Genomic DNA, 25,942 nt, shown 5'->3' with positions numbered 1-25,942 from the left:
AAGCAAGTAAAGTGAAAAGGCTTGTATCATTGAATACCTTTCAACCTCATTCCATTTCCTAACCTGTAGCACACTCAGTGTACATCTTAGTATTACTCTTTCTTTCCTGTTCTTTCACTCACTTCTCATCACATTCCTTTGTTGGGACACCTTCCTCTGGTAGGTAGGGATTTCCATCCTAAGTAGTGTGCACAGAATAGGCCTGGGCAAGTGAAGTATAGTGCTCTATTGAGAATGATGGGGAGGCAGCAGGAAGGAAGAGTGTTGATGGGAAAAAAAACCAAGGACATTCATTAATTCATAAGATAGTGGGAAAAGAAGCAAGTACTAGGTGCACTAGAAGTGTGAAGAGCTACAAACACGTTCTAGGTCTTTCTTGCTTAACGTTAGAAGGCTACAGTTAGTGATGTCTGTGCATGCATTAAACTGTTTTGTCAAATATATTACCCCCTTTAGGCACGTAACTCTCATTTGGATCACATCTGAGGCTACAGTTAGGTCTGGAGTTCTGTCTATAGACAATCTAACCAATTTAGGTGAATGATTTTGACCTCTAGGCTATAAAATCAGAACACATTCAACCATAATTTAAGTATGTTACAGTATATAAGCCAGTGTTAGAGGATAAATTATAACTGTTAGTATTTTCTGAACAGTTTTTTACTCTCCTGTTTGATTGCTGAGACCCTAAGAATTTTTTACACCAATGGCTTGCTGGCATTACTTCATGCTGGGAAGTATTGATTAGTAGGGAAAGCTATTGATTAAAGGAGAACATTTAAGATTAAGCTGTGAGTGAAGAGAGTTTGGTAGAATACTGTTGGTGGGAATGGAAAATTGGGCAGCCACTCTGGAAAACATCATGGAGGTTCCTCAAAAAGTTAAAAATAGAGGTACTCTGTGACCTAGCAATTGCACTATTAGGTATTTATCCAAAGGATACAAAAATACTGATTCGAAGGGATACCTGCACCCTAGTGTTTATAGCAGCAATGTCCACAATAGCCAAACTATGGGAAGAACCTAGATGTCTATCGATAAATGAATGGATAAAGAAGAAGTGCTATCTGTATACAATGGAGTATCGCTCAGCCATCAAAAATGAAATCTTACCATTTGCAATGATGTGAATGAAACTAGAGGGTATTATGCTAAGCAAAGAAGTCAATCAGAAAAAGACATATCCTGTGATTTCACTCGTATATGGAATTTAAGAAACAAAACAGATAAACATAGGGGAAGAGAGGGAAAAATAAAAGAAGATGAAATCAGAGAGGGAGACAAACCACAAGAGACTCTTAATCATAGGAAACAAACTGAGGGCTGCTGGAGGGGAGGGAGGTGGTGGGAGGATGGGGTCGCTGGGTGATGAGCATAAAGGAGGGCACGGGTTGTAATGAGCACTGGGTGTTACATGCAACTGATGAATCACTGACCTCTACCTCTGAAATTAATAATATGCAATATGTTAATTAATTGATTAAAAAAAGTTGTGAGTTAATAGACCACATATGGTGAGAAATTTTGAGGTGGGGTATTTTATGTTTTATCTTTAGTTTATAGAAATAAATGGCTAGGTTGGTGAATTCAGGAGAACAGGTTGTTATTTGTTCCAAACAGCAAAATATTCGGAAAACAGATGTGACAGGGAGGAGCAGGCTGCAGCTTGTTTACATCTAAGTGACCACAAGACTATGGTGAGCCAAGCACACAGCTGGTGTTGGACCAAGGGGAACTGAGAGTCCAGCTCAGACTGAGCCACAAAGGAAGCAGTCTTGGATGCCTCCCTTGCGAGATTCTTTCTTTGTTTCGGTGGAATGAGAAAAGCCACAGGCGAATATAATAGTCACATGGCCAAACAATGTATGCTCTCTCATGCTATCCTCAAGAAGGCTCGAGGAGGAACTAAGAGGTTTGCTACGTAGACAAAGAATAAGCATATGTAATTTTCCAGGGAGCTGGTGACCTTGAGAATGTCCTTGATACCATCAAACTGTTAGCTCTTTGGTTAATATGTCATTAGTATAAATGAACTAAATGTGGATTCTTCTGTTCTCTCTGACGCCAGCACCTTATGGAACCAGGCAGCATATTGTCTGGGTGATTTTGTGAAGTGGCTTGCACTATTAGGAATCAGACGCCATCTTCACTCTGTGCTGGCTTTCCCTGCCACTTGATGCCATCAAGAATCATTCAGCTCCCGCAAAGTGTTAAGATAGGTAGAAGGAGGTGTCAACAGTAGATTAAAGACATAGAGCCCAGACAATAGCTGGTTGTCTACTTATTGCTTGCTGACAGGTATAATATTATAAATATTAGATCTAATGCTAGGGCAAAGAGTTGCTACTGTTTATTTTCCGAAAGCCTCAAGATTAAACAAGGCAGAAGTGCTGAAAACAAATTTATAAATAGAGGGATTGAGGATTATCTAAAAACCACATGGTGATGCTCCATCATAAAGAAAAATGAAGAATTGAGAAATACTGTATACTCAAACAGCTGGTTTAATTAAAAATTGCAATCTCGGGGCACCTGAGTGGCTCAGTGGGTTAAAACCTCTGTCTTTGGCTTGGGTCATGATCTCAGGGTCCTGAGATCAAGCCCTGCATCAGGCTTTCTGTTCAGCAGGGGGCTTGCTTCCCCCCCCCTCTCTCTCTGCCTACTTGTGATCTGTCAAATAAATAAAATCTTAAAAAAAAAAGAAAATGTAATCTCTGCCAATATTTTACTTGATTATTTGGGTTTTGACAGTATAAGAAGAGTTCTTTTTACCCAAAACCATAAGATACCTAGGAATAAACCTAACCAAAGAGGCACAGAATCTATACTCAGAAAACTATAAAGTACTCATGAAAGAAATTGAGGAAGACACAAAGAAATGGAAAAATGTTCCATGCTCCTGGATTGGAAGAATAAATATTGTGAAAATGTCTATGCTACCTAAAGCAATATACACATTTAATGCAATTCCTATCAAAGTACCATCCATCTTTTTCAAAGAAATGGAACAAATAATTCTAAAATTTATATGGAACCAGAAAAGACCTCGAATAGCCAAAGGGATATTGAAAAAGAAAGCCAACGTTGGTGGCATCACAATTCCGGACTTCAAGCTCTATTACAAAGCTGTCATCATCAAGACAGCATGGTACTGGCACAAAAACAGACACATAGATCAATGGAACAGAATAGAGAGCCCAGAAATAGACCCTCAACTCTATGGTCAACTAATCTTCGACAAAGCAGGAAAGAATGTCCAATGGAAAAAAGACAGCCTCTTCAATAAATGGTGCTGGGAAAATTGGACAGCCACATGCAGAAAAATGAAATTGGACCATTTCCTTACACCACACACAAAAATAGACTCAAAATGGATGAAGGACCTCAATGTGAGAAAGGAATCCATCAAAATCCTTGAGGAGAACACAGGCAGCAACCTCTTCGACCTCAGCCGCAGCAACATCTTCCTAGGAACAACGCCAAAGGCAAGGGAAGCAAGGGCAAAAATGAACTATTGGGATTTCATCAAGATCAAAAGCTTTTGCACAGCAAAGGAAACAGTTAACAAAATCAAAAGACAACTGACAGAATGGGAGAAGATATTTGCAAACAACATGTCAGATAAAGGACTAGTGTCCAGAATCTATAAAGAACTTAGCAAACTCAACACCCAAAGAACAAATAATCCAATCAAGAAATGGGCAGAGGACATGAACAGACATTTCTGCAAAGAAGACATCCAGATGGCCAACAGACACATGAAAAAGTGCTCCATATCACTCGGCATCAGGGAAATACAAATCAAAACCACAATGAGATATCACCTCACACCAGTCAGAATGGCTAAAATCAACAAGTCAGGAAATGACAGATGCTGGCGAGGATGCGGAGAAAGGGGAACCCTCCTACACTGTTGGTGGGAATGCAAGCTGGTGCAGCCACTCTGGAAAACAGCTTGGAGATTCCTCAAAATGTTGAAAATAGAACTGCCCTATGGCCCAGCAATTGCACTATTGGGTATTTACCCTAAAGATACAAACGTAGTGATCCAAAGGGGCACGTGCACCCGAATGTTTATAGCAGCAATGTCCACAAGCCAAACTATTGAAAGAACCTAGATGTCCATCAACAGATGAATGGATCAAGAAGATGTGGTATATATACACAATGGAATACTATGCAGCCATCAAAAGAAATGAAATCTTGCCATTTGCGACAACATGGATGGAACTAGAGCGTATCATGCTTAGCGAAATAAGTCAAGCAGAGAAAGACAACTATCATATGATCTCCCTGATATGAGGAAGTGGTGATGCAACATGGGGGCTTAAGTGGGTAGGAGAAGAATAAATGAAACAAGATGGGATTGGGAGGGAGACAAACCATAAGTGACTCTTAATCTCACAAAACAAACTGAGGGTTGCTGGGGGGAGGGGTTTTGGGAGAAGGGGGTGGGATTATGGACATTGGGGAGGGTATGTGCTTTGGTGAGTGCTGTGAAGTGTGTAAACCTGGTGATTCACAGACCTGTACCCCTGGGGATAAAAATATATGTTTATAAAAAATAAAAAATTAAAAAAAAAAGAAGAGTTCTTTTTATAGGCTGGAATAGATCATTTTTTCCATGTATAAGTAACATTTGTGAATTCTTTCTCATTTTCCTCTATGAAATTCATTTGTTATGGACATACAATTATCACTTGATTTATTAATGTTAATGCAGCATGTTAAAGGTGGGTATTTTTAGAATGCTAGAGATTCCCAAAGTAATTTTCACATTGGTTTTAGAAATATGGTGGTATATATGATTATATATTACAAGTGATTAACAGCCTTAGAATTTAAATATTTTAAAGGAAATAATGAGCTTGAATATTATCATTATATTCTTTTCACTTTGTCTGTGCTCTCCACTTACCCTGAATCTGAATCACAGCACTTCTTACTAGCTATGTGTATTTTATATGTGACCTAATTTCTCTGTGACTTAGTATCCTTCTCTGGGGGTAATAATAGTACCAATCTCATAAAATTATTGTGATTATTAAATGATTTAATAAAAGTATTTAGAACAGAGCCTGTACATAGTATTATGTATTTTCTTTTTTAAGATTTTATTTATTTATTTGACAGACAGAGATCACATGTAGGCAGAGAGGCAGGCAGAAAGGAAGAGGGAAGCAGGCTCCCTGCTGAGCAGAGAGCCCGATGTGGGGCTCAATCCAAGGACTCTGAGATCGTGACCTGAGCTGAAGGCAGAGGCTTTAACCCACTGAGCCACCCAGGTGCCCCAGTATTACGTATTTTCTATTACTGTTGTTATACAGATGATAAAGCATCATTTGTATTCAGATTGGCTTCAAACAATGAGAAAAGTACCATTGCCTTTTCTGTTTTCCATCACTCCTACTTTATTATCTCTGAAGTTAGTGACAGGCACGAGGCAGGGTATCAGGACCTCACCCAGGCAGCAAATGGGCATACTGGAAAGGGGACCAAGGCAAAGCCCAGCCCTGAGGGGTGACCAGACAGGTAGGCGAGGACACAGGAAGGCATCCAGGCAGCTCTCACCCAGGGGTGCTGGATACAGGATCTGAAATCACCATGCTCTTTTAGAGCCCAGTAGCTCATGTGGTAAGGTTACTTTGTCTACCACCAACTCTATCAAGAACAGGCTTGAATGGAACAGAGCCTGAATGGAAAGCGACTGCAGTTCTGACTGAGAAGGGCTGAGGGAAGGCTGCAGCTGACAAGAAGGTAATCGTGGGGTCTGTATCAGGAGGAAGATGGAAATGAAACAATGCAAATAATGAAAAGTGTAGTTATGCCAAGACATGAAGGAAGGAGCCATTAAGAATTATAAAGTAAGATTTGCCTCGGAGAAGTCCCATGTCAATATATATATCCTTTTAGGGTACCTGCATGGCTCAGTTGGCTTCAACTCAGGTCATAATCCTGGGATCGAGTCCCGCATCAGGCTCCCTGCTCAGTGGGGAGTCTGTTTCTCCCTCTGACCCTCCCCCCATGCGCTCTCTCTCTCTCTCTTTCATTCTTTCTCTCCCTCCAATAAATAAATAAAATCTTTAAAAAAAAGTCCTTTTAATAACTTTGAATTGACAATATGTAATTTTCATTAGGGGCAGTGACCATTAGAAATGATTTTAGTTTTTTCACTAATGCTATACTACTACAGATTCATAAACATATCTAATTATGGAAATGAGTATAAAAGATTACTGTTCTTAGGGCCCCTGAATGGCTCAGTAGGTTAAGCATCTGACTCTTGATTTTGGCTCAGGTCACAATCTCAGGCTCCTGGGATCAAGTCCTGAGTCGGGCTCTGTGCTCAGCAGGGAGTCTGCTGGAGATCCTCTCTCTCCTCCTCCCTTTGCTCCTCCCCCTGCTTGTGCATGTGTGTATAAATGTGTGCTCACTCTCTCTCAAATAAATAAGTAAAATCTTTTTTTAAAAAAAGATTTTATTTATATTTGTCAGAGAGTGAGAGAGAGAACAAGCAGGGTGAAGGGCCCAGGGAGAAGCAGACTCCCCGCTAAGCAGGGAGCCCGATGCGGGACTCTCCCCTGGGACTGCAGGATCATGACCTGAGCTGAAGGCACGCTTAACTGACTGAACCACCCAGCTGCCCAATCAGTAAATCTTAAAAACAAACAAATAAATAAATAAATAAAAAGATTACCAATCTTTGACCAGCTGATCCCCAAATTGACAAAACCAGTTTTGTTTGGCTCTTCATTTATTTCTGAATTTTGGTTTCATGTCATTACGACAGGAAACATACTTTCCTTTATAGGCACTCAAAATAGGAGTAAACTATTAGAAAGCAAAGCAGAGCTCCAAGAACGTCAAGCTTACATCAGTAGGAGATATAATTCCTTTGTCTGATATGCAGCCCATTTGTTTTCATCATAGAAGTCATGATTATTGTAAGATAACAAGTTATGATCAGAAATTATCTGCTATTTGTTTAAAAATCTTAACCTTTTTAAAGAAACTGATTATTTCATTGTTCCTCTGATCACAATAACTTTGTCATAGAAATTAAATTAAATTTTATCTATCAGAACCTTAGAATGATTTTCATATTGAGATTGGAAGCTAAAGTGAATTTTCATACTTCATGGCTTTCTTTACTTCCATATTGAAAATAGAATTTGGTGTATAACATAAGTCTGAGTCTTCTTTGGTACATATTAAATTACACACATCATTTAGCTGAATGTAAGTGATACTGTGAATGCTTCTTGAGTAAATAGGTTCCATTATTCAGCAGATGCAGCTTCAGATGATTCTAAAAATACTCATCATGGTCTCAGTGGCATTTTTCCTGTATTGGCTGTTTTGGTGCCAAGTTACAGTCAAGAATGAAATTATCAGGGTTTCTTGGTACATTGTATCAAAGATTATCAAGTAGCTTTGAGCATCACTGATAATACTTCTTCAACTGTGCCTGAAACTAGGCTAAAGGAAAGTAAAACCTAATTAAGGCAGTCTTGAAAAATTTTTCTGTTTGATGTTTTTTGCTACTCATTTATTGTTTCAAAGTCAGGTATCTTGTATTTAACTTCCTATTTTGTCTTTCAGTGTTATGTTGCGTAATTGATATGTTGGTTGTATTGGGTAAAATTATAAATGAGAAACCCTTGAAAATATACCCTGTCGTGCTAGGTTCAAGGCAAAAATAATATTCAGGTTTAGTCCTAGGCAGTCACCAAGCATGTCCACAATTCTGGGGGTGCAACCCCCTTCATGTGGTTTGGTGGAAGTTAGCCTACACATTGTTTCCCTACCTTTGAAATAGTCCCCACTCTCTTAGCCTTTACAGGTCAAATGTTTCTGGTTTTAACCGCTTCTGTAATTTTCTCTGGGCTCTCCTGATGTGTTATACTTCCACTGATCCTTAAATGACAAGGTACCTGGGAAAGGGTTTGGCCTGTGCAGAAGGGGAGCAGAAAATAATGTGGGGGGGTCTAAAACATGAAACATGAAAATAATGAAATAATAATATTCATAATAATGCTAACCCAGTCTCTTTAGCTTAAACTAGACCCTTTCAGGGTGCTATCTCTGGGACTGTTTTGGCAACCCAGTGGATTTCTCCAGGAAATAGGAACCTTGAAGTGCCTGGCTGGTTCAGTTGGGTTAGCATCTAGTTCTTGGTTTCGATGTCAGGGTTGTGAGGTGGAGCCCTGCGTCGGGCTCTGTGTTCAGCGGGGAGTCTGCTTGAGATTCTCCTGCTCAAGCATGCATGTTCTCTCCCAAAGAAATACATTTTAAAAGAAAGAAAGAAGGAAAGAAAGAAAGAAAGAAAAGAAAAGAAAAGAAAAGAAAAGAAAAGAAAATAGGAGCCTCTTAGCCTTACCCTTAATGATTTGCAATTTTGATATGCTCATTTATTTTCTTAGAATGATAGTCCTTTCTTAAAAAAAAAACCCCAAAACAAAAAACACCACCACCTGCTGTAGCTGGGTGGTGAGACCAATTCAGATACATTTTATTAGAAAAGATACATATTTTTTATGGGGAAAAGAGCCTGAAAAAAAAAAAAAAAGAAGAAGAAATACATTGCCAAACAGAAAATCCCCTAGAGAACAAAGATCATGTTAAATATTATATATCAGACAGAGCAGAGTCTTATATATTTCTAGATTCTTTATCACTGAAGATGTTTTCTGTTCAGAACATAATTTCAGTGCCCCCAAGGCATGCCTTTTGAACCACAGTTCTCTCTGTAAATTATGACTTAAAGAATTAATTCCATTCCACTCTCTAATAAAAATTCTCTCCTTAAAGACTCATGTTGGAAGTCATCTGTGAAGAATTCTTGCAAAAATGGTTGGTCCTTTTTGCCAAAATTAAATAAGACTTGTGAATTGTCACTGTTATGTTTCCATTATTTCTTACTTTAAAGAAATAATGACACCTTATGAAACCAAAATGGAAATTATGGTGGCTAGCCAACACTGGCATAGATGTCTTGAAAACTGAAGTTCTTTTTTTTCCTGTGACATTATGACTAGTCTTCTGCTGCCTGGTCTAAGAGAATGACACCAGCCTGCCCTACGTCCCCCCTCCCCCACCCACCAACCAGCACATATGTACACTTGGAAAAAGCATTTAAAAGACAAACAAGAATTGTAAGTTTCCATTTACTGAGAACCTTTTTAAAACATTTTTGAAACCTTACCTCAACTGAAATTATTCCTTAAAATTCACTATTAATAAATATGTATGTTATATATTATATGTACATATAATATATGTATATTAATATGTAGCTATTACATATGTATATATATTATATGTAGATTGTTGTATATAACATATAATAGCATTTATCATGTAAATATGATAACCTTTACTATATTTCACTGTTATAAACAATTCTATAAGTTCATTTATTTAGTCCACCCAACTCTTTGAAGTAGGTTCCATTGTCAACTTCACTTTACAGATGAGGACTCTGAAGCAAAACCACACCTTAAAGAGTAGCAGAGCTCCTTTGGACGCACGTCAGCTCTGTCTGTCTCAGGGCTTCCTACTCCCCAAACCAAAAGAAACCCACTAGGTTTCACTCTTGCTGAACTTGCAGTGAGCAGCATTTGATGTCATCAACTACCCTTTTCTTGGAAACTCGAGCTTCTGCATTTGTGACAGTTATTTATTAAGCACACAGTTCTGTGTCACGCAGCGTGCTAGGCACAGGGAATATTTCAGTGAATACAAATCAGGCAGAATTCTTTTTCTGTGTGGAACGCAAATGCTAGTAGAGAGAGACAGATCATGACAGCCCGTGAAACATCAGCACAGTAAAGTAAATTTCACGATGCAGTGGGAGGTGGTACGTGCTATGGAGAAATGTCCGTAAATATTTATAAAGAGGGAAGGGTAGTGCATATTAAAGGGAGGTCAGGGGAAGTTCTTTTAAGAAAGCAGAATTCGAGCAAGGACTGCAAGGAGGTGGGAGACCAGTCATGAGGATATCTGGGGGAGGAGCATTTCCAGAAGGGGAAACCAGCAGTACACAGGCCTTGAAGTGGGTTTGCTCTGGTGTGATCGGGAGGCACAAGTGGAGAGGCTGAGGTAGGGAAGGGTGAAGGGGGAGGAGTCGAAGACAAGGCCCAGGAAGTTCTGAGCATGGTCGGAGCAGGACCTGGTGGGCTGTTCTGGGGAAGCTGGCTCTTCCTTTGAGAGAAATGGGAACCCTTTGGAGAATTTTGAGTAGAAGAGTGACGTGATGTGATGTATATTTTTGTAGGATAATTCTGGCTGTTGAGGACACAAGGGTGGGAAACAGGAGGCTGTTTGGATAATCCAGGTGAAAGAAACAGGGGAAACTTGGACAAAGGCTGCAAGGGTATGGGGAGAATTAGTCCCATGTTGAAGGTAGAGCCAACGTGATCGGCTTGGAGGCGACATTGTGAGAAAGAGGCGAATTCAGGATGACCCCAGGGTTTCAGCCTAATTAGCTGGAATAGAGTTTCTGTTAACTGAGGTGGGAAAGTCTGTGAATGGAGCTAAAGTAAGGAAAGTCTGTGAGTGGAGGTCAGTTTGGATACAGAACAAGAGCATATATCAACAAAAACATGTTAAATTCAATATTAAAAATTAAGGGCAACTTAAATGTCTAATAATAAATAATTGCATGAATAAATTAATGATGCTCCCATACAGTGGAGTACTATGGAGGCAAAAATATTCAAAATATTTTGCACATCTGTATATTATTTATTGCCATATTAACTGGAAAAAAAAGCTGATTGCTAAATAGTACTCATGACTCAACCACATTCCTATAAAGAAGAAGAAAGTACTTTGTTTTGTATAGGAAAAATAAAATACATAATAAAATTATAGTAGTTGCTGTGTAGGGCAACTTAATTTTAATTTTTTAAAAAAAATTTTTGTCAAAACTTTTTGTGAATAAAAAGGGAAAATATATATTCTACCTACATTTTAATAAGATTTATAGAAGTACAATCTAAATATAATATATGTATGCATAGAAAAAGCCCTGAAGAGGGCTGCCTGGGTGGCTCAGTCAGTTAAGCATCTGCCTTCGGCTCAGGTCATGATCTCAGGTTCTGGGGATCAAGCTCCACATCAGGCTTCTTCCTCAGCAGTGAGTCTGCTTCTCCCTCTCTCTCTGCCCCTCCACCCCTTCACCCCTCTCTGTTTGTATCTTGTGCTCTCTCTCTCTCTCTCAAATAAATAAATAAAATATTTAAAAAAAAGAGAGCGAGAGAGAAAGAAAAAGACCTGAAGGATATACCCACAGTGTTACTGTATTTTCTGTAAATGGCAGGCACGAGAATTTTTTTTTTTTTTTTAGATTCTTCATATATTTTTTTCTCTTTTAAAAGATTTTATTTTTTAGGTAAACTCTATACCTGGAGCTTGAAATCACAATCCCCAGATCGAGAGTTGCACATTCTACTGACTGAGCCAACCAGGTGACCCTAGATTCCTCATATTTTCTGATTTTTAAGAAATTACAAGTATTAAAAAACAAACAAGCAAGTATTACCAGGGTAAAAGTTTTAAAAAGTTATAAATTAAAAGGAAAACTTCACACATGGTCAGTCAGTAAACTTGGCCTGTAAAGTATTCTGTTGTCATCTTATGGACTGTGTTTGGGACTATGAGGCTGAGGGCAGGACCACTGCATGGGAACGGTGGGGGAGACCTTCATTTGCATGTTTTGGGAAACTACAGAAGTAGCAATGTCTTCCACTGTTATTTTTCACCTGTCAGCCCTCTTCCTGCTATGAAAGATACTGGAGGCAGATAGAGAAGGAAGATCCATGGACCCCCCCTTCTCTGATTCAAATAAACTTTCACTGTCTTCAAATGATTCTTAAGTAAGGAGTTTAAAACTCCATCTTATTAAAACATTCTATACACTATAAAATGTTAAGTTCTATATCACTTTTTAATAATTCGTCAATTTCTCCATTATTGTTGGAGATGATTACTCTTTTTTTGATACCTCAAACTTCAACTTGATATACTTCATTATTTCAGAAACTTAAAGTATATGAAGTTCTGAATGCTGCCAAATTTAAACCCCACACTCTAATGATTTTGGGTGGGGGGAGGTAATACAAATTATCCTAGACAGGGAGACTTTAAAAACAGCTTTACAACCATTTTGTGGTATCCATTTTCAAATGTCAGTAGGCAGAACTTTATACCAAAGTGTAATATCAGGTTCTAAGAAAGTGATATCAATATGAACTAGCTGCCGTGGTGGAAAGATCGAGTGATGTGATTTTGTTTTGTCGTTTCAAGGGAGTGAAAAAAATAGACCCCGAAGTCTATGAAAAATTTATCAGTCACAGATTTGGAGAAGAAATGGTACATCGCATAGATCTTTGCTCCATGCTAAAGAAAAAGCAAAGTAATGGTTATTATCACTGTGAGTCTTCGATTGTGATTGGTGAGTTCCATTTAAAGATTATGTGCTATCTTTAGTTTTTATTTCTCTAACATCATGTCTTTTGGCAGATATTTTGGGCTAGTTGTATATATTTTTCTCAATAACACGTTTTTATGTATATTTTATTTTGGCAATAATACATTGGAAATTTTATAGAACATATTTACTATTCATATTTATCAGTATTTTGGTACCTATGGTTTTTATACTTTCATGCTTCAAATATAATTATAATGAAGTCCTGAAATGTTGATTCAAAATTCATTCCAGTTTAATTTTATTTCATGAATATGAAAAAAGCATCTTCTCCTGTGAAGGCCTATATGAGCATACCATTCCACACCAAGCATTTTCATGTTTGCTGCTTTTAATTAGCAATTAGGAATAGAATATTCCAGGCCAAAAAGTTTCATTCTGAGAAGATAAAGTCTAGGTGGCCTGCAAAGATTGAAAACATGTCCTTCAATTTCTTCCCCAAAGGAAACCATGTTTTTCTGGGAAAAAAAAGATTCATGCATGAGTGCTTCTATCATCTTATCAGGGAGATTGCATGTGATTGAGACAGATTCATACACAATTATGTTTCCACGTGAAAAGTGTATGCATCAAGTGAAGACTTTTTTTAAAAACCAGAACAAGGCTGTTCTGCAGTGTGAATATATTCAAAGGAATCTTATCTGTTGAGATGCAAATGTGCTATTTCAAACCCAGGCATTATTCTTATAAAATTGTGAACTTCAAAAAAATTTAAAAAATAAAATACAGTTGTGAACATCAAGAGAATCTGATTTGTATACTTTTGAAGTAACAAAGAAGAAGTAATCAAAGAAGATAAATACTTGTATTTAAATATTTCAAGGTCTTCAACCAAGATAATTTCTGTCCGTATCAGCTTGAAGAAAACCTGTGGAAGTATACATCCTCAAAGAATCTTAATACTGAAGATTGTAAATGCATTAAAGAAAATGTTCCAGAGACACAATTTTATTTCCAAATTCTCACTAGATATTTTCAGAGAAGTCATCATTTTATCTTCCTAAGATCTTAGCTCTCTTAAACAGAAAATATTCTGTATATCATCTGAATTTATGTTCTCAAACATTTCATGTCTATTTCGAGGAGGATTTTTGTGTTTTCGGAATCTCTGGTGGAGAGCTATTTTCCATCAAAGTTTTGATGAGGGCCAAACAATTTCCATTTAGTAAGGTTAATAGCAGAGGACAAATTTAAGACTTTCTTGTGTAACACAGACGTTGGCTAGCTTTCCGTATGTTCTCTGTGTACTTACATTGGGCCAATGTTGAAGAACTCCATGCTCTTCCTTGCCTTTCCTGATCCTGTTTAAAAAACAAATAAATAAAAAAACCCCGAATCCTGTGTAGATTTTCCTGAAGATATCATGAGATTAACATCATCCAGCTTATGACACGTGTGACCTACATTGCCCTTAGACAGCTCTGTTCAGCTCACTCCAAACCAGATGTGTCAACCAGTGAGTTTTCTATTTTATTGCTCCTTTCAGCTTAGTCAATAAAATTCCCCTTATTCTAGGCAATATCTCCAGATTTCCCCCTCAGGCTTCTTTTTTTTTTTTTTTTATTTCCAGCATAACAGTATTCATTATTTTTGCACACACCCCGTGCTCCATGCAATCCGTGTCCTCTATAATACCCACCACCTGGTACCCCAACCTCCCACCCCCCGTCCCTTCAAAACCCTCAGATTGTTTTTCAGAGTCCACAGTCTCTCATGGTTCACCTCCCCTTCCAATTTCCCCCAACTCCCTTCTCCACTCTAAGTCCCCATGTCCTCCATGCTATTTGTTATGCTCCACAAATAAGTGAAACCATATGATAATTGACTCTCTCTGCTTGACTTATTTCACTCAGCATAATCTCTTCCAGTCCCGTCCATGTTGCTACAAAAGTTGGGTATTCATCCTTTCTGATGGAGGCATAATACTCTATCCCCAGGGGTACAGGTCTGTGAATCACCAGGTTTACACACTTCACAGCACTCACCAAAGCACATACCCTCCCCAATGTCCATAATCCCACCCCCTTCTCCCAAACCCCCTCCCCCCAGCAACCCTCAGTTTGTTTTGTGAGATTAAAAGTCACTTATGGTTTGTCTCCCTCCCAATCACATCTTGTTTCATTTATTCTTCTCCTACCCACTTAAGCCCCCATGTTGCATCACCACTTCCTCATATCAGGGAGATCATATGATAGTTGTCTTTCTCTGCTTGACTTATTTCACTAAGCATGATACGCTCTAGTTCCATCCATGTTGTCGCAAATGGCAAGATTTCATTTCTTTTGATGGCTGCATAGTATTCCATTGTGTATATATACCACATCTTCTTGATCCATTCATCTGTTGATGGACATCTAGGTTCTTTCCATAGTTTGGCTATTGTGGACATTGCTGCTATAAACATTCGGGTGCATGTGCCCCTTTGGATCACTACGTTTGTATCCTTAGGGTAAATACCCAATAGTGCAATTGCTGGGTCATAGGGCAGTTCTATTTTCAACATTTTGAGGAACCTCCATGCTGTTTTCCAGAGTGGCTGCACCAGCTTGCATTCCCACCAACAGTGTAGGAGGGTTCCCCTTTCTCCGCATCCTCGCCAGCATCTGTCATTTCCTGACTTGTTGATTTTAGCCATTCTGACTGGTGTGAGGTGATATCTCATTGTGGTTTTGATTTGTATTTCCCTGATGCCGAGTGATATGGAGCACTTTATCATGTGTCTGTTGGCCATCTGGATGTCTTCTTTGCAGAAATGTCTGTTCATGTCCTCTGCCCATTTCTTGATTGGATTATTTGTTCTTTGGGTGTTGAGTTTGCTAAGTTCTTTATAGATTCTGGACACTAGTCCTTTATCTGATATGTCATTTGCAAATATCTTCTCCCATTCTGTCAGTTGTCTTTTGATTTTGTTAACTGTTTCCTTTGCTGTGCAAAAGCTTTTGATCTTGATGAAATCCCAATAGTTCATTTTTGCCCTTGCTTCCCTTGCCTTTTGCGTTGTTCCTAGGAACTCTATGGTCAACTAATCTTCGACAAAGCAGGAAAGAATGTCCAATGGCAAAAAGACAGCCCCTCAGGCTTCTTTATCTATCATCTTTTCTAACTCAGAGGGATTTAGCTTCTTTTAAACTCCACCAATCTTGTGTCCCCATACTGATCATTTAACATTATATTAAAAAAATGGTTTTTGCCTGTTACAGATGCTCTTTTTGTCACATTTTGGGATGCCAAAATGAATTTTAAAATAATATTTGCATCGAAAGTGATAATTATTATGTTATAAGTAACCAATTTTAATACACACTAGAATTCCTTTATTTACTATGGATAGTTACTGATTTTCTCAGTCTTATTTTTACTTGAGTTTAACAGAATATTTAGGAAGATTCAGGACACTTTCTTTGTAAGTTTCATTTCTTGATCTGGTTTAATTGGCTTCTTTTTGATTTGATCCTAACTCAGATTTAAAGTCTGTTTCCTATACCTTGAACCTGTATTAATATTGTATTGTATTGTTAGAGTAGGGCATATTTCCATTCTTAAGATATTTTGCATTCAGAAATCTAGGGTGGAAGTTGGCTTTAAAGACTCTGGGAGTTGCTTATAAAACTTTGTATGTAGGTACAGAAGTGATTTTTCTGGGGAGGGAATTCATTAGATTTACATTATTTCCCGTGTCTTAATTTGTTAATAGTGAATTCTTGGAGAGTAGTATTTCTTTTCCATTTTGATTTCTCTTTTGGTTATCTAAATTATGCAATTTAGGGCATGTATATTATTTAAAAAATATCAATGATTATTGATATTTGGATTTCCAGTTGGTTCTTTTTCATATTTTCCTGTTCTATTCTTTACTTCATGGATGTATCTCTTTGAAGATTTCAATATAATTAATTATTAATGTTATTTTCATATATTTAAAAATATTTTATTTCACTTATCTTTTTAAAAATAAATTTGTTGTGTAACATTGTATAAATTTAAGGGGTACGAGGTGTTACTTTGATACATTTATATGTTGTGATATGCTTGCCAATGTAGCAGTATTTATCACTTTGCATAATTATAGTATAATATTTTTGTCTATATTCAGTATACTGTAAATTAGATCTTTATGGCTTATTTACTACTTAATATAAGTTTGTACACTTTGAAACAGCATTACTCTTACCCACCACCGGCATTTTCTGGTAACCACCATTTTACTATTTTTTACAGGTTTAACTTTCTTAGACTCCACTTATAAGTGGTATCATACACTACTCATTTTTCTCTGACTCTTCTTGCTTATCATAATATGCTCAAGGTCCATCCATGTTGCCACAAGTGGGAGGATATTCTCCTTTGTCATGGCTGAATAATACTCCATTGTGTGTACGTACCGTATCTTTTTATCCAGTCATCCATTGATGGATATTTGGATTTTTTTCAATACTTTGGCTATTGTGAATAATACTGTGATAAACATGGGAGTTCATGTATCTTGTTGAAATCCTATTCTCATTTCTTTGGGTTTATACCCAGTATAGAACTTCTGGATCGTGTGGTATTTCTAGTTTTAATTTTGGGGGGAACCTCCATACTCTTTCTTATAGTCATTGGACCAATTTACATTCCCACCAAAAGTGTGTATGGGTTCCATTTTTACCATATCTTTACTAGCACTTGTTGCCTCTTGTCTTTTTGATGACAGCCATTCTGACAATTGTGAGGTGATACTGTTGTTTTGATTGGTGTGTCCCTGATGATTAGTGACATTGAGCTTCTTTTCACGTGTCTGTTCGTCATTTTGAACAACAACAAAAAAACCCCAAATAATCTGACCTAAAGATGGGTAGAAGAGCTAAATAGACATTTTTCCAAACATGACTTTTCACATTTTTAAAATAACTCTAGTTCCTTGGGTATGAATTCTTCCATTTGTTGGCTCTTTTGTGGCACTCCTTTTCCTCTGGTATTTTTAGGTTTTGGAGAGCTCATTGTGTCATACTTGTGTGGTTTGGCAGATGTCTCAGACCTGGTCCCACAGGGAACACTGCTTTGAGTTGGATTAGGAGCTGGCAATAGCAAACCATCCTTGTCCATAAGAAGTTAGAATCTATACTTTTTATGTTTTTAATAAATTTCTGAGGGTTTTGTTTATTATGCTTTACTATTTTTTTGTAATAAAGACAATTAGCCCTTTGCTTTATTAGCTCAAATATTTTCCAGGATTTATTTTACATTTAATTTTGGTCACAAGTCATTTTTCACAATAAATCCTTTTAATTTTTGTTAAATTATAGATGAAAAATTCTTCTGTGGTTTTAAAAATTATTATAGAGTCATCTCTAAATCAAAGATCGGTAACATATTCATTTATATTTTCTTCAGTTTTTTTTGTTGTTGTTGCTTTTGCATTTGAGCTTTTAACCTACCTGATATGATCATTAATATAAGTACTCAGACCCAGAGGATTAATACAGAAATCTGGTTATTAATAGTGTGTGTGAAGTAGGGATTTTCTTTTAGAAATGTATTTTTATGATTTTTTTTATATCCCAACTCTGTTCCAGAGATCATAAATTAGCAGCTTTTCATTTTGTATTTCACTGGCACAGAGTTTTATTTTTTATTATTTTCTAATTTTAATAACTTGCCCACATTGGGGTAATTTTATGTAAAAAATCTGGGTTCCTGCTGCCTTCTGAGCAATCAGAAAATGTGACACTGGTTCTACATTTTTGCATGGTAGCAATTTCCTGGTTGGGGTAGTTGGCACACTGACCTTAGAAGTAGCTACCTTTTATCATCCCCCTTACTCTGATGTTCTTAACATAAATTTGCTGAGCATGTTTACTACGTGCTTGGTTCTGGAAGCCATCTGAATTTGGATTTCCCCTGCCAGTTATTGCTGTTCCCTTGCCTGCTTTCCATTTCCTTGCTGAGCATTTTCCTTTCTGTCTTCGACCGTCGTATACCTCCATGTGAGTTGAGTGTTAGGAGAGTTTGATAGTATATGGAGGCAACGTTCATATTTTCAGACACAAGAAAAGGTTCTGTATCTTAGTTCTTCCATAGTCCAAACTTCAGGTGATACTATAACTAGTTAATATTAGGCTGCTACTCCTTATCAACCAAACTGCAATAATCAGCCAAAATTCAAATCCAAAAAGAAGAAAAAGTTGAAACTAGGAATGAAATACGGCTTAGATATCCTGGAGTAGTAGAAGCTATTCTTAGTGAGCTACTTACTGGAGTTGAGTGAATTAATTTTTCTCAGGCAGCTATATTCCATTTATTTTTCCTTAGGGAAGGTAATTGACTAAATGACACCCTTTGTAAGATTGATGAGCAATTTAATGCTTGAGAAGACTAGTTTACTTTGTGCTCTCAGACGTATCTTAAAGGAGGCAATGGAAAATTTGGAAAGGTCTAGAGGTATTTTATTTTTTTGTTTTTGTAGGCCAGAATATTTCTTTATAATTTTTGCAAGTAAATGTGGAAACCATAATTTTCTAGGAACCTCAACTATCTTTTGATTTAATAATAATTATTCATCATTAATTTAATGAATGTTATTAAGTATGTACAATGTATGTGCACCTCTCTGGCATCATGAGATACAGAGTAGTATAAGACATAGTCCTTAAGAGTGATAGTCATTGGGCAATGAGAAATGGAGAGAAAGGAGGAATAGATGAACTGGAGTTTGCCCATAACAGTAGGAGTTTGCCCATAACAGTAGTGGGTTTTGTTAGGATGCAGGGGAAGAAGCTTATGATTTTACCTTCTAGGAGAGTGTTGAGGTGAGGAGAAACAGAGCTTGGAAGAATAGGATGAGACTGAGTAGGCAGATGGAGAGCAGGGATAAGATGATCTTCCAGGGGCAGCAGGTAGGATTTATGTGGGAGAGAAGCAGGCTGCAGGCAATATTAGTGACAGGAGGCACACTACAAAGACTGTAATGACTGAACCTATAGTCTAGTTAGCTGAGGAAGGGATAGCAGGGAGCTTGCTAGGTCTGTGTATATGAGAAGTACATGAAGGAGTAGGAAAGGAGATGTACACAGTCAAACATACTGAGGTGGTGTGTATGTAACAAAAAAGACTGAGTAGATAGATGTGGGATAAAAGGAGGTGAGGTTTAACACTTCACGTAATAACACAGAATTGGGGGACACCTGGGTGGCTCAGTGGGTTAAAGCCTCTGCCTTCAGCTCAGGTCGTGATCCCAGGGTCTGGGATCGAGCCCTACATCGGGCTCTCTGCTCTGCAGGGAGCCTGCTTCCTCCTCTCTCTCTGCCTGCCTCTCTGCCTACTTGTTATTTCTGTCTGTCAAATAAACAAATAAAATCTTTAAAAAAAGAGAGAGAAATGATTTAAAAAAAATAACACAGAATTGGATCCTAAAGTTAAGACATTGAATTAGTTTTAGGCTGTAACACAAAGGCAATGAAGGGGATAGGGCTGGGCTAACCTTGGCTCAAATAGAAGCATACAGGTGTGCACAGATAGAGTTATAGAAGAGGAAATGTGTCATAGGTAAATTAGAGTTGACGTGACTGTAATCAATTCAGTCTATATCCAATGCCCAATAGGTCAGAACAGAGAGATACCAGACTAAGACTGAAACACTATGAGAATTCTAAGTGGCATGAGTCAATTAATTAATTCTATCCAAATGCACCTTTTTTGAGAATCACCCTTTAGAGACCTGGACAGCTTAGACAATCCTATCAGTCTTAAAAGGTTTGACTTGGTCCACAGAGGGATTTCTAGTAGTTGTTTCTATGTGATGGGAGGAAAAGATTTTGGGGGGTACATTTGGGGAGACCCTCATCTCTGACTTTGTTGTCTTAATCTTCAGTGCTCCTTTCCCCTTAGAAGCTGTGATAGAGCTCCCAATGTGCTATCTGGATTTTGCCTACTTTAGTATGTAGGCATGAGGATCTTCTCTATGGAAGATAATATTGTCAATGTGATTGACCCATTGGTTGTTCAGGAAGAAGGTGGGTAGAGGAAGAAGGAAATCAACAATTTTTCTTCCTTGGGTGAAAGCTATAAGTAGAACAAAAACCTTAAAGCTTTCTAGAATTCTTTTTTTTAATTTATTTTTTATTTTCAGCATAACAGTATTCATTATTTTTGCACCGCACCCAGTGCTCCATGCAATCCGTGTCCTCTATAATACCCACCACCTGGTACCTGGACCTCCCACGCCCCACCCCTTCAAAACCCTCAGATTGTTTTTCAGAGTCCATAGTCTCTCATGGTTCACCTCCCCTTCCAATTTCTAGAATTCTTAAATATGAAACTTTAGATCAATGATAAATTACAAATTTTTAAGGTGTTTCATTTGAAAATATTTGTTTTGCTTGTATGACGTATTTTCTCTTGAAGGCCCACTTCGTGGGAAGGGGTACTGGCAATAGATATGTGCTTGAATGTTTATTTTTCCCATGTGAACTTTTGGCTATAGAAAAATGTGTTTCACTGTGCTTATCTAAGAATGATTTAATGTCCTAATAATTTACAGGCTTTGTTGGGTTTTGTGTTCTTTTTTTTTTTTTTTAAGTTTTATTTATTAAAGAAAGAGAGATGGGGAGGGAGTTGGAGGAGGGTCAGAGGGAAAGAGAGAATCTCATGCAGACTCCTTGCTGAGCACAGAGCCTGACAAAGGGCTCAGTCTGCTGCCCCTGAGGATCATGACCTGAGCTGAATGCAAGAGTCAGATGCCTAACCAACTGAGCCATGTAGGTGCCCCTGGATTTTAAATCCTTTAAAATGTACTAGTTCACATTTAAAAATGTACTAGTTCACAAAGTTTGGTCCATGGATCCCTGGTGGTCCCAAGGATACTTAAAATCTGTGAGGGCAAGCTATTTTTTTTTTTTAAAGATTTTATTTATTTATTTGACAGACAGATCACAAGTAGGCAGAGAGGCAGGCAGAGAGAGGGGAGGAAGCAGGCTCCCCACTGAGTAGAAGCACGATGTGGGGCTTGATCCCAGGACCCTGAGATCATGACCTGAGCTGAAGGCAGAGGCTTTAACCCACTGAGCCACCCAGGCACCCCAGGGGCAAACTATTTTTATGATAATGCTAAGACATTTGCCTTTTCCACTGAGTTAACATTTATACTAACAGTGCAAAAGCAATGGTGTGTGTGGCCAGAATGTCAAGGCAGCTGCAATTAAAAAAAAAAAAAAAAAGCCAATTGCATGTAAAAATGTTCTTGCTGAGTAGTAAAATCTATTATTTATATTTGATTTGTCTCTATATGTGTCTTTTTTAGTATTTTGTTAATGAAAATGAGAAGTGTGCATGAGCACTTCTGCATATAGAAGGAGGAGGAAAAGCACTAGTGTCATTGTTTAAGTTACAAGCTAAAGTAACCACATTCTTTTCAGGAACAGCATTTTTTTTTTTTTTTCCTTGAAAAATGACTCACAAGTTATCATTTTCACATTTGGGTATTGGGCTGGCATTTTCTTTAAAATACACTTGTCACATCAGGGGCATCTGACATTATTTTACTACTAATGATAAAATTCAAACTTTCGGGAAAAATAAGAATTTTGGAAAGCTCTAATTTGTTACCATGAGTTTGACAGTTTTTTTTTTTTTTTTAAAGCTTTGAGACTTTTCCCCACTTTTTATTATGGAAAATTTCATAGCCAAAATAGCACAGAGTAGAATAATGAACTCCATTTTCCTAGTTTCTTTTCTTTTGTCATACTACTTTTATTTTACTGAGGTACAAATTATATACAACACTGTACATATTTAAAGTGTATATTTTGATGAGTTTTTAACATAAAGGTACAACTGTGAAACCATTATCACCATCAAGATCCTGACCATTTCCATCACCCCTAGAAGTTTACTAGGGCCCCTTGTCAATCTATGGGTGATATTAATGATTGGCCCAATGTGGTTTTGTATTTGTTTTTAAGTAGGCTCCATGCCTAGCATGGAGCACAATATAGGGCTTGAACTCACAACCCTGGGATCAAGACCTGAGCCAAGATTAAGAGTCAGACACTCAACTGACTGAGCCACTCAGGCATCCCTAATGTGTTTTACTTTTGTTTTGTTTTGTTTTTTGATGTTGTGTTAAGAAGTGTGTTAAAATATGGAAAAGTTCCATAACTCTGTATTTTTTAAATGACCAGTATGTGTTACAAGACATGAATAGATAAAAGATCTACTGAAAGTTCAAGATACCAGAAGATTCAAGTGTAAAGAGTAAGAAAAGTCCAAAAATTTAAGATTTCATATTGCATTGCAACTAAACTTTAAGAAAATACAACTTGTGTTTTGCTATAATATCCATGATTATCTGAAAAAGCTATTATTCTCCCCTCCTTTTAAAGATTTGTGTCTAAAAAAAAAACTTGTATCTATGTGTGGCTAGATTTCCCTTAGGCTGGAAATGAAACCATATATTACAACAGATTGAATGCAGAATCAGACAAGAGGATAAAACTGTCTTTGATGGGGCACCTGGGTGGCTCAGTGGGTTAAGCCTCTGCCTTCGGCTCGGGTCATGATCTCAGGGTTCTGGGATTGAGCCGCGCATCAGGCTCTCTGCTCAGCGAGGAGCCTGCTTCCTCCTCTCTCTCTGCCTGCCTCTCTGACTGCCTCTCTGCCTACTTGTGATCTCTCTCTGTCAAATAAATAAATAAAATCTTTAAAAAAAAAACAAACAAAACAAAAAACAAAAACTGTCTTTGATTATGCCAGACATTAAAGGAAATTGCAAAAAAAGTAAATTAATGCCATTCTTCTCACTGTAAAAACTTTTACTTAAAATATAGTTGTCTCTCATACAAATGTTCTTAATGGTAATATTCTATTTCTTATCATAATCAGTTTGTGATGTTTTGAATTGAATTAGTAAATTTTCAGAAAATTCTGTTTTAATTTTGAACATAGTAAATACTGATAAACAGTAGCCCACATAAACTAAAGCTCTTTGAGTGGGAAGGAAGATGGGGAGATTATTAGAAATTTTTAAGAGTGGAAAGTGGTCCTGAAGCCAAAATGTATACAATTTACTGCTTCAGTTCATGGTCCAAGAAAACCATGAAAAGATTTAATCCTTAGACAACTCTCCAAGCTTAATTTATGTATATATGTATAAACATATATATATATAGAGAGAGAGCGCGAGCACAAGCGTGCAAGTGCGCACATGTGTATGCAAGCATGAACAATGGTGTTGGGGGTAGAGAGAGAAGGAGAGGGAAAGAGAGAGAGTCTTGAGCAGGCTCCACACTCGGTGCAGACGGAGCATGACACGGGGCTCTGGTGACACTGAGATCATAACCTGAGCCGGAATCAAGAGTTGGATGTTTAATGGACTGAGTCTCCCAGGCGCCCCTCTCCAAACTTAATTTTGATCAGCATTTCCAGCCTTTTCTTCGAACAAATTAATTTTGGTGGCTTCACAGTTACCTAGTTTTTTCTCCATTCCTCTTTAATTTCCATTTGAGCTTTCTGTGGTAAAAAGGTAAGAAGTACAAAAATACCCCAGACTGACAGTAGTGTATACGAATGACTCATTTAAAAGTCATTATTATGTGAAATTGATATTCTATAATATAAAAGGTCTCTTTTGTAGTGGGCAGGACCAAAGAGTTTGTCTTATTTTCTTTTGCTCAGACTGACAGGGAAGATGATTAAGAAAGTTTCATCTCTACTTAGACCAATTAAGATGAATCTATTTTGAGCATGTTAGGGGAAGGAGAAGTGAAGACAGTTTATCATCTGAGAAAACTGTACATTTTTTTTCACTTGAAAACTTTAACAGTTGGAAATTTCCTCTGTTCAGAATTATCAAGGAAATTAATAATTGCTGAGTACAGAGTATTATTAATTATTTACTTCCTGCCACAGAAATTGAGTGACCATATAGTTTATCATTTAAATGTACCCTTGTGAGTGTATTTAGGCTAGGATTTAAAAAAAAAGAAGAAGAAGAAAGCCAAGACTGTCCAGTTTTAACTGGGACTGTGTCATCCTGCCTAGAAAGCAGAAAGCTCTTGAAAAAGTAGAACCTTTGATGTGTTAAAATTACTCAGATGCCCATGTTGTTCCTTTTTGTAATCTAATTGTCGTCCCCTTAAATGTTTCTTTGGTGAAACATGTCTTCTAAAAGAAAGTGTTTGAGATTTCATTACTATATGCCCTTAGTGAAAATAAAAAGCACCTGATAATTGGAACTCTCAGCTCATTTCTTTATATTTGCCTGAGTTAGGAAGTCTCAGAATTAAGTAACTAGGAAATTAATCTTAGTGATGGCTTACTGTATTTTAACTGGTGTATCAGCTATTAATCTTGATGCTAACACAAAGTAGAAGCTGTGGCTCAGGCTATTTTGAAAATGCCTGATTTCAAACCTTATGATTTATATTAGATGCTGTAAGAACTTTACATACTAAAGGAGCAGTGCTCTGTGGTAAATTTAACGATCTGACAAATTAAGCATCAGTGCTAGCATGATACAATAGTAATTTATGTTATTTTATGATTTATTTGTAGAGCCTTTGGTGTATTTTAGGAAATATGAATATAAGGATGCCTGGGTGGCTCAGTCGGTTAAGTGTCTGCCTTCAGCTCAGGCCATGATCCCGGGGTCTTAGAATCGAGTCCCCCAGCGGGCTCCTTGCTCATCAGGGGGCCTGCTTCTTCCTCTGCCTGGCTCTTCCCCTGCTTGTGTGTGCTTTCTCTCTCTGTGTCAAATAAGTAAATAAAATCTCTTAAAAAAAGGAAATATGAAAGTAAATATTGAATTTCTAAGAAAAAAAACACTACATGAATGATAATATTGGAGTGCAAATCCAATCTTGTGGTCAAACAAAGGCATTAAGATGTACAATAAAACTAGTGTTAGGAGGCCCTTCTAGTTGCCAAAAGTCATGGTTAACTAACCCATCACATTGCCTAATTGACTCTGAATAAACTTTTCACCACATTAGTTAATACTCTAAAGGTGTTTAGCACAGTGCCTAACATAATAATCTTATAAAAATGTTAGTAACTCATATTAATAGCTGTGCTAGTCATATCAGAATACTTATAGCAATGGTATTCTTGAGTTTCTAACATCGGAACACCCACTTCAGGTAATTATAGACTTGTGTTACTCTTACTGCTTTCCTTTAATGGCCTGTGATTAATATTGGTGCACTTAAAAAATAAAAGTGCATGGATGTATATCATGTGCTTTTGATTTATGTATTTATGTAATATTTTACATTGCATATATATTTATATGTAATTTATATATGTAACTACAAAAATAGAAACTTTAATTTTATTTTTTCCTGGATTTAGGAAAAGCACAACAAAGTTGGCAGTCTCTGCTCTTTAATGTAATGTTATTTAGAAAAAACACAATTTGATGATGTGATGAAATCACAAGAGACAAATATGTAAAAACTCATGAAGTTCATCTCCATT

At 37.2% G+C, this 25,942-nt stretch overlaps 1 protein-coding gene across 4 annotated transcripts in view; it reads left to right on the top strand.

The window, feature by feature from the left end:
* The window catches only part of AKAP7 (A-kinase anchoring protein 7), a 149,972-nt gene that overhangs the window by 74,572 nt on the left and 49,458 nt on the right, over positions 1 to 25,942 (top strand). For all 4 annotated transcript variants that reach the window (XR_004284946.1, XM_032339514.1, XM_032339511.1 and 1 more), the window contains exon 7: positions 12,310 to 12,457. Coding sequence is in view for 3 of the 4 variants with exons in the window: in XM_032339514.1 (XP_032195405.1) it covers positions 12,310 to 12,457 (148 nt within the window). In the remaining variant the exon portion in view is untranslated. The remainder of the gene's footprint in view (positions 1 to 12,309; positions 12,458 to 25,942) is intronic.

Source organism: Mustela erminea, chromosome 4, assembly GCF_009829155.1.
Source record: "Mustela erminea isolate mMusErm1 chromosome 4, mMusErm1.Pri, whole genome shotgun sequence".
Taxonomy (NCBI): Eukaryota; Metazoa; Chordata; class Mammalia; order Carnivora; family Mustelidae; genus Mustela; species Mustela erminea.
This window is presented reverse-complemented; position numbering and strand designations above follow the sequence as displayed.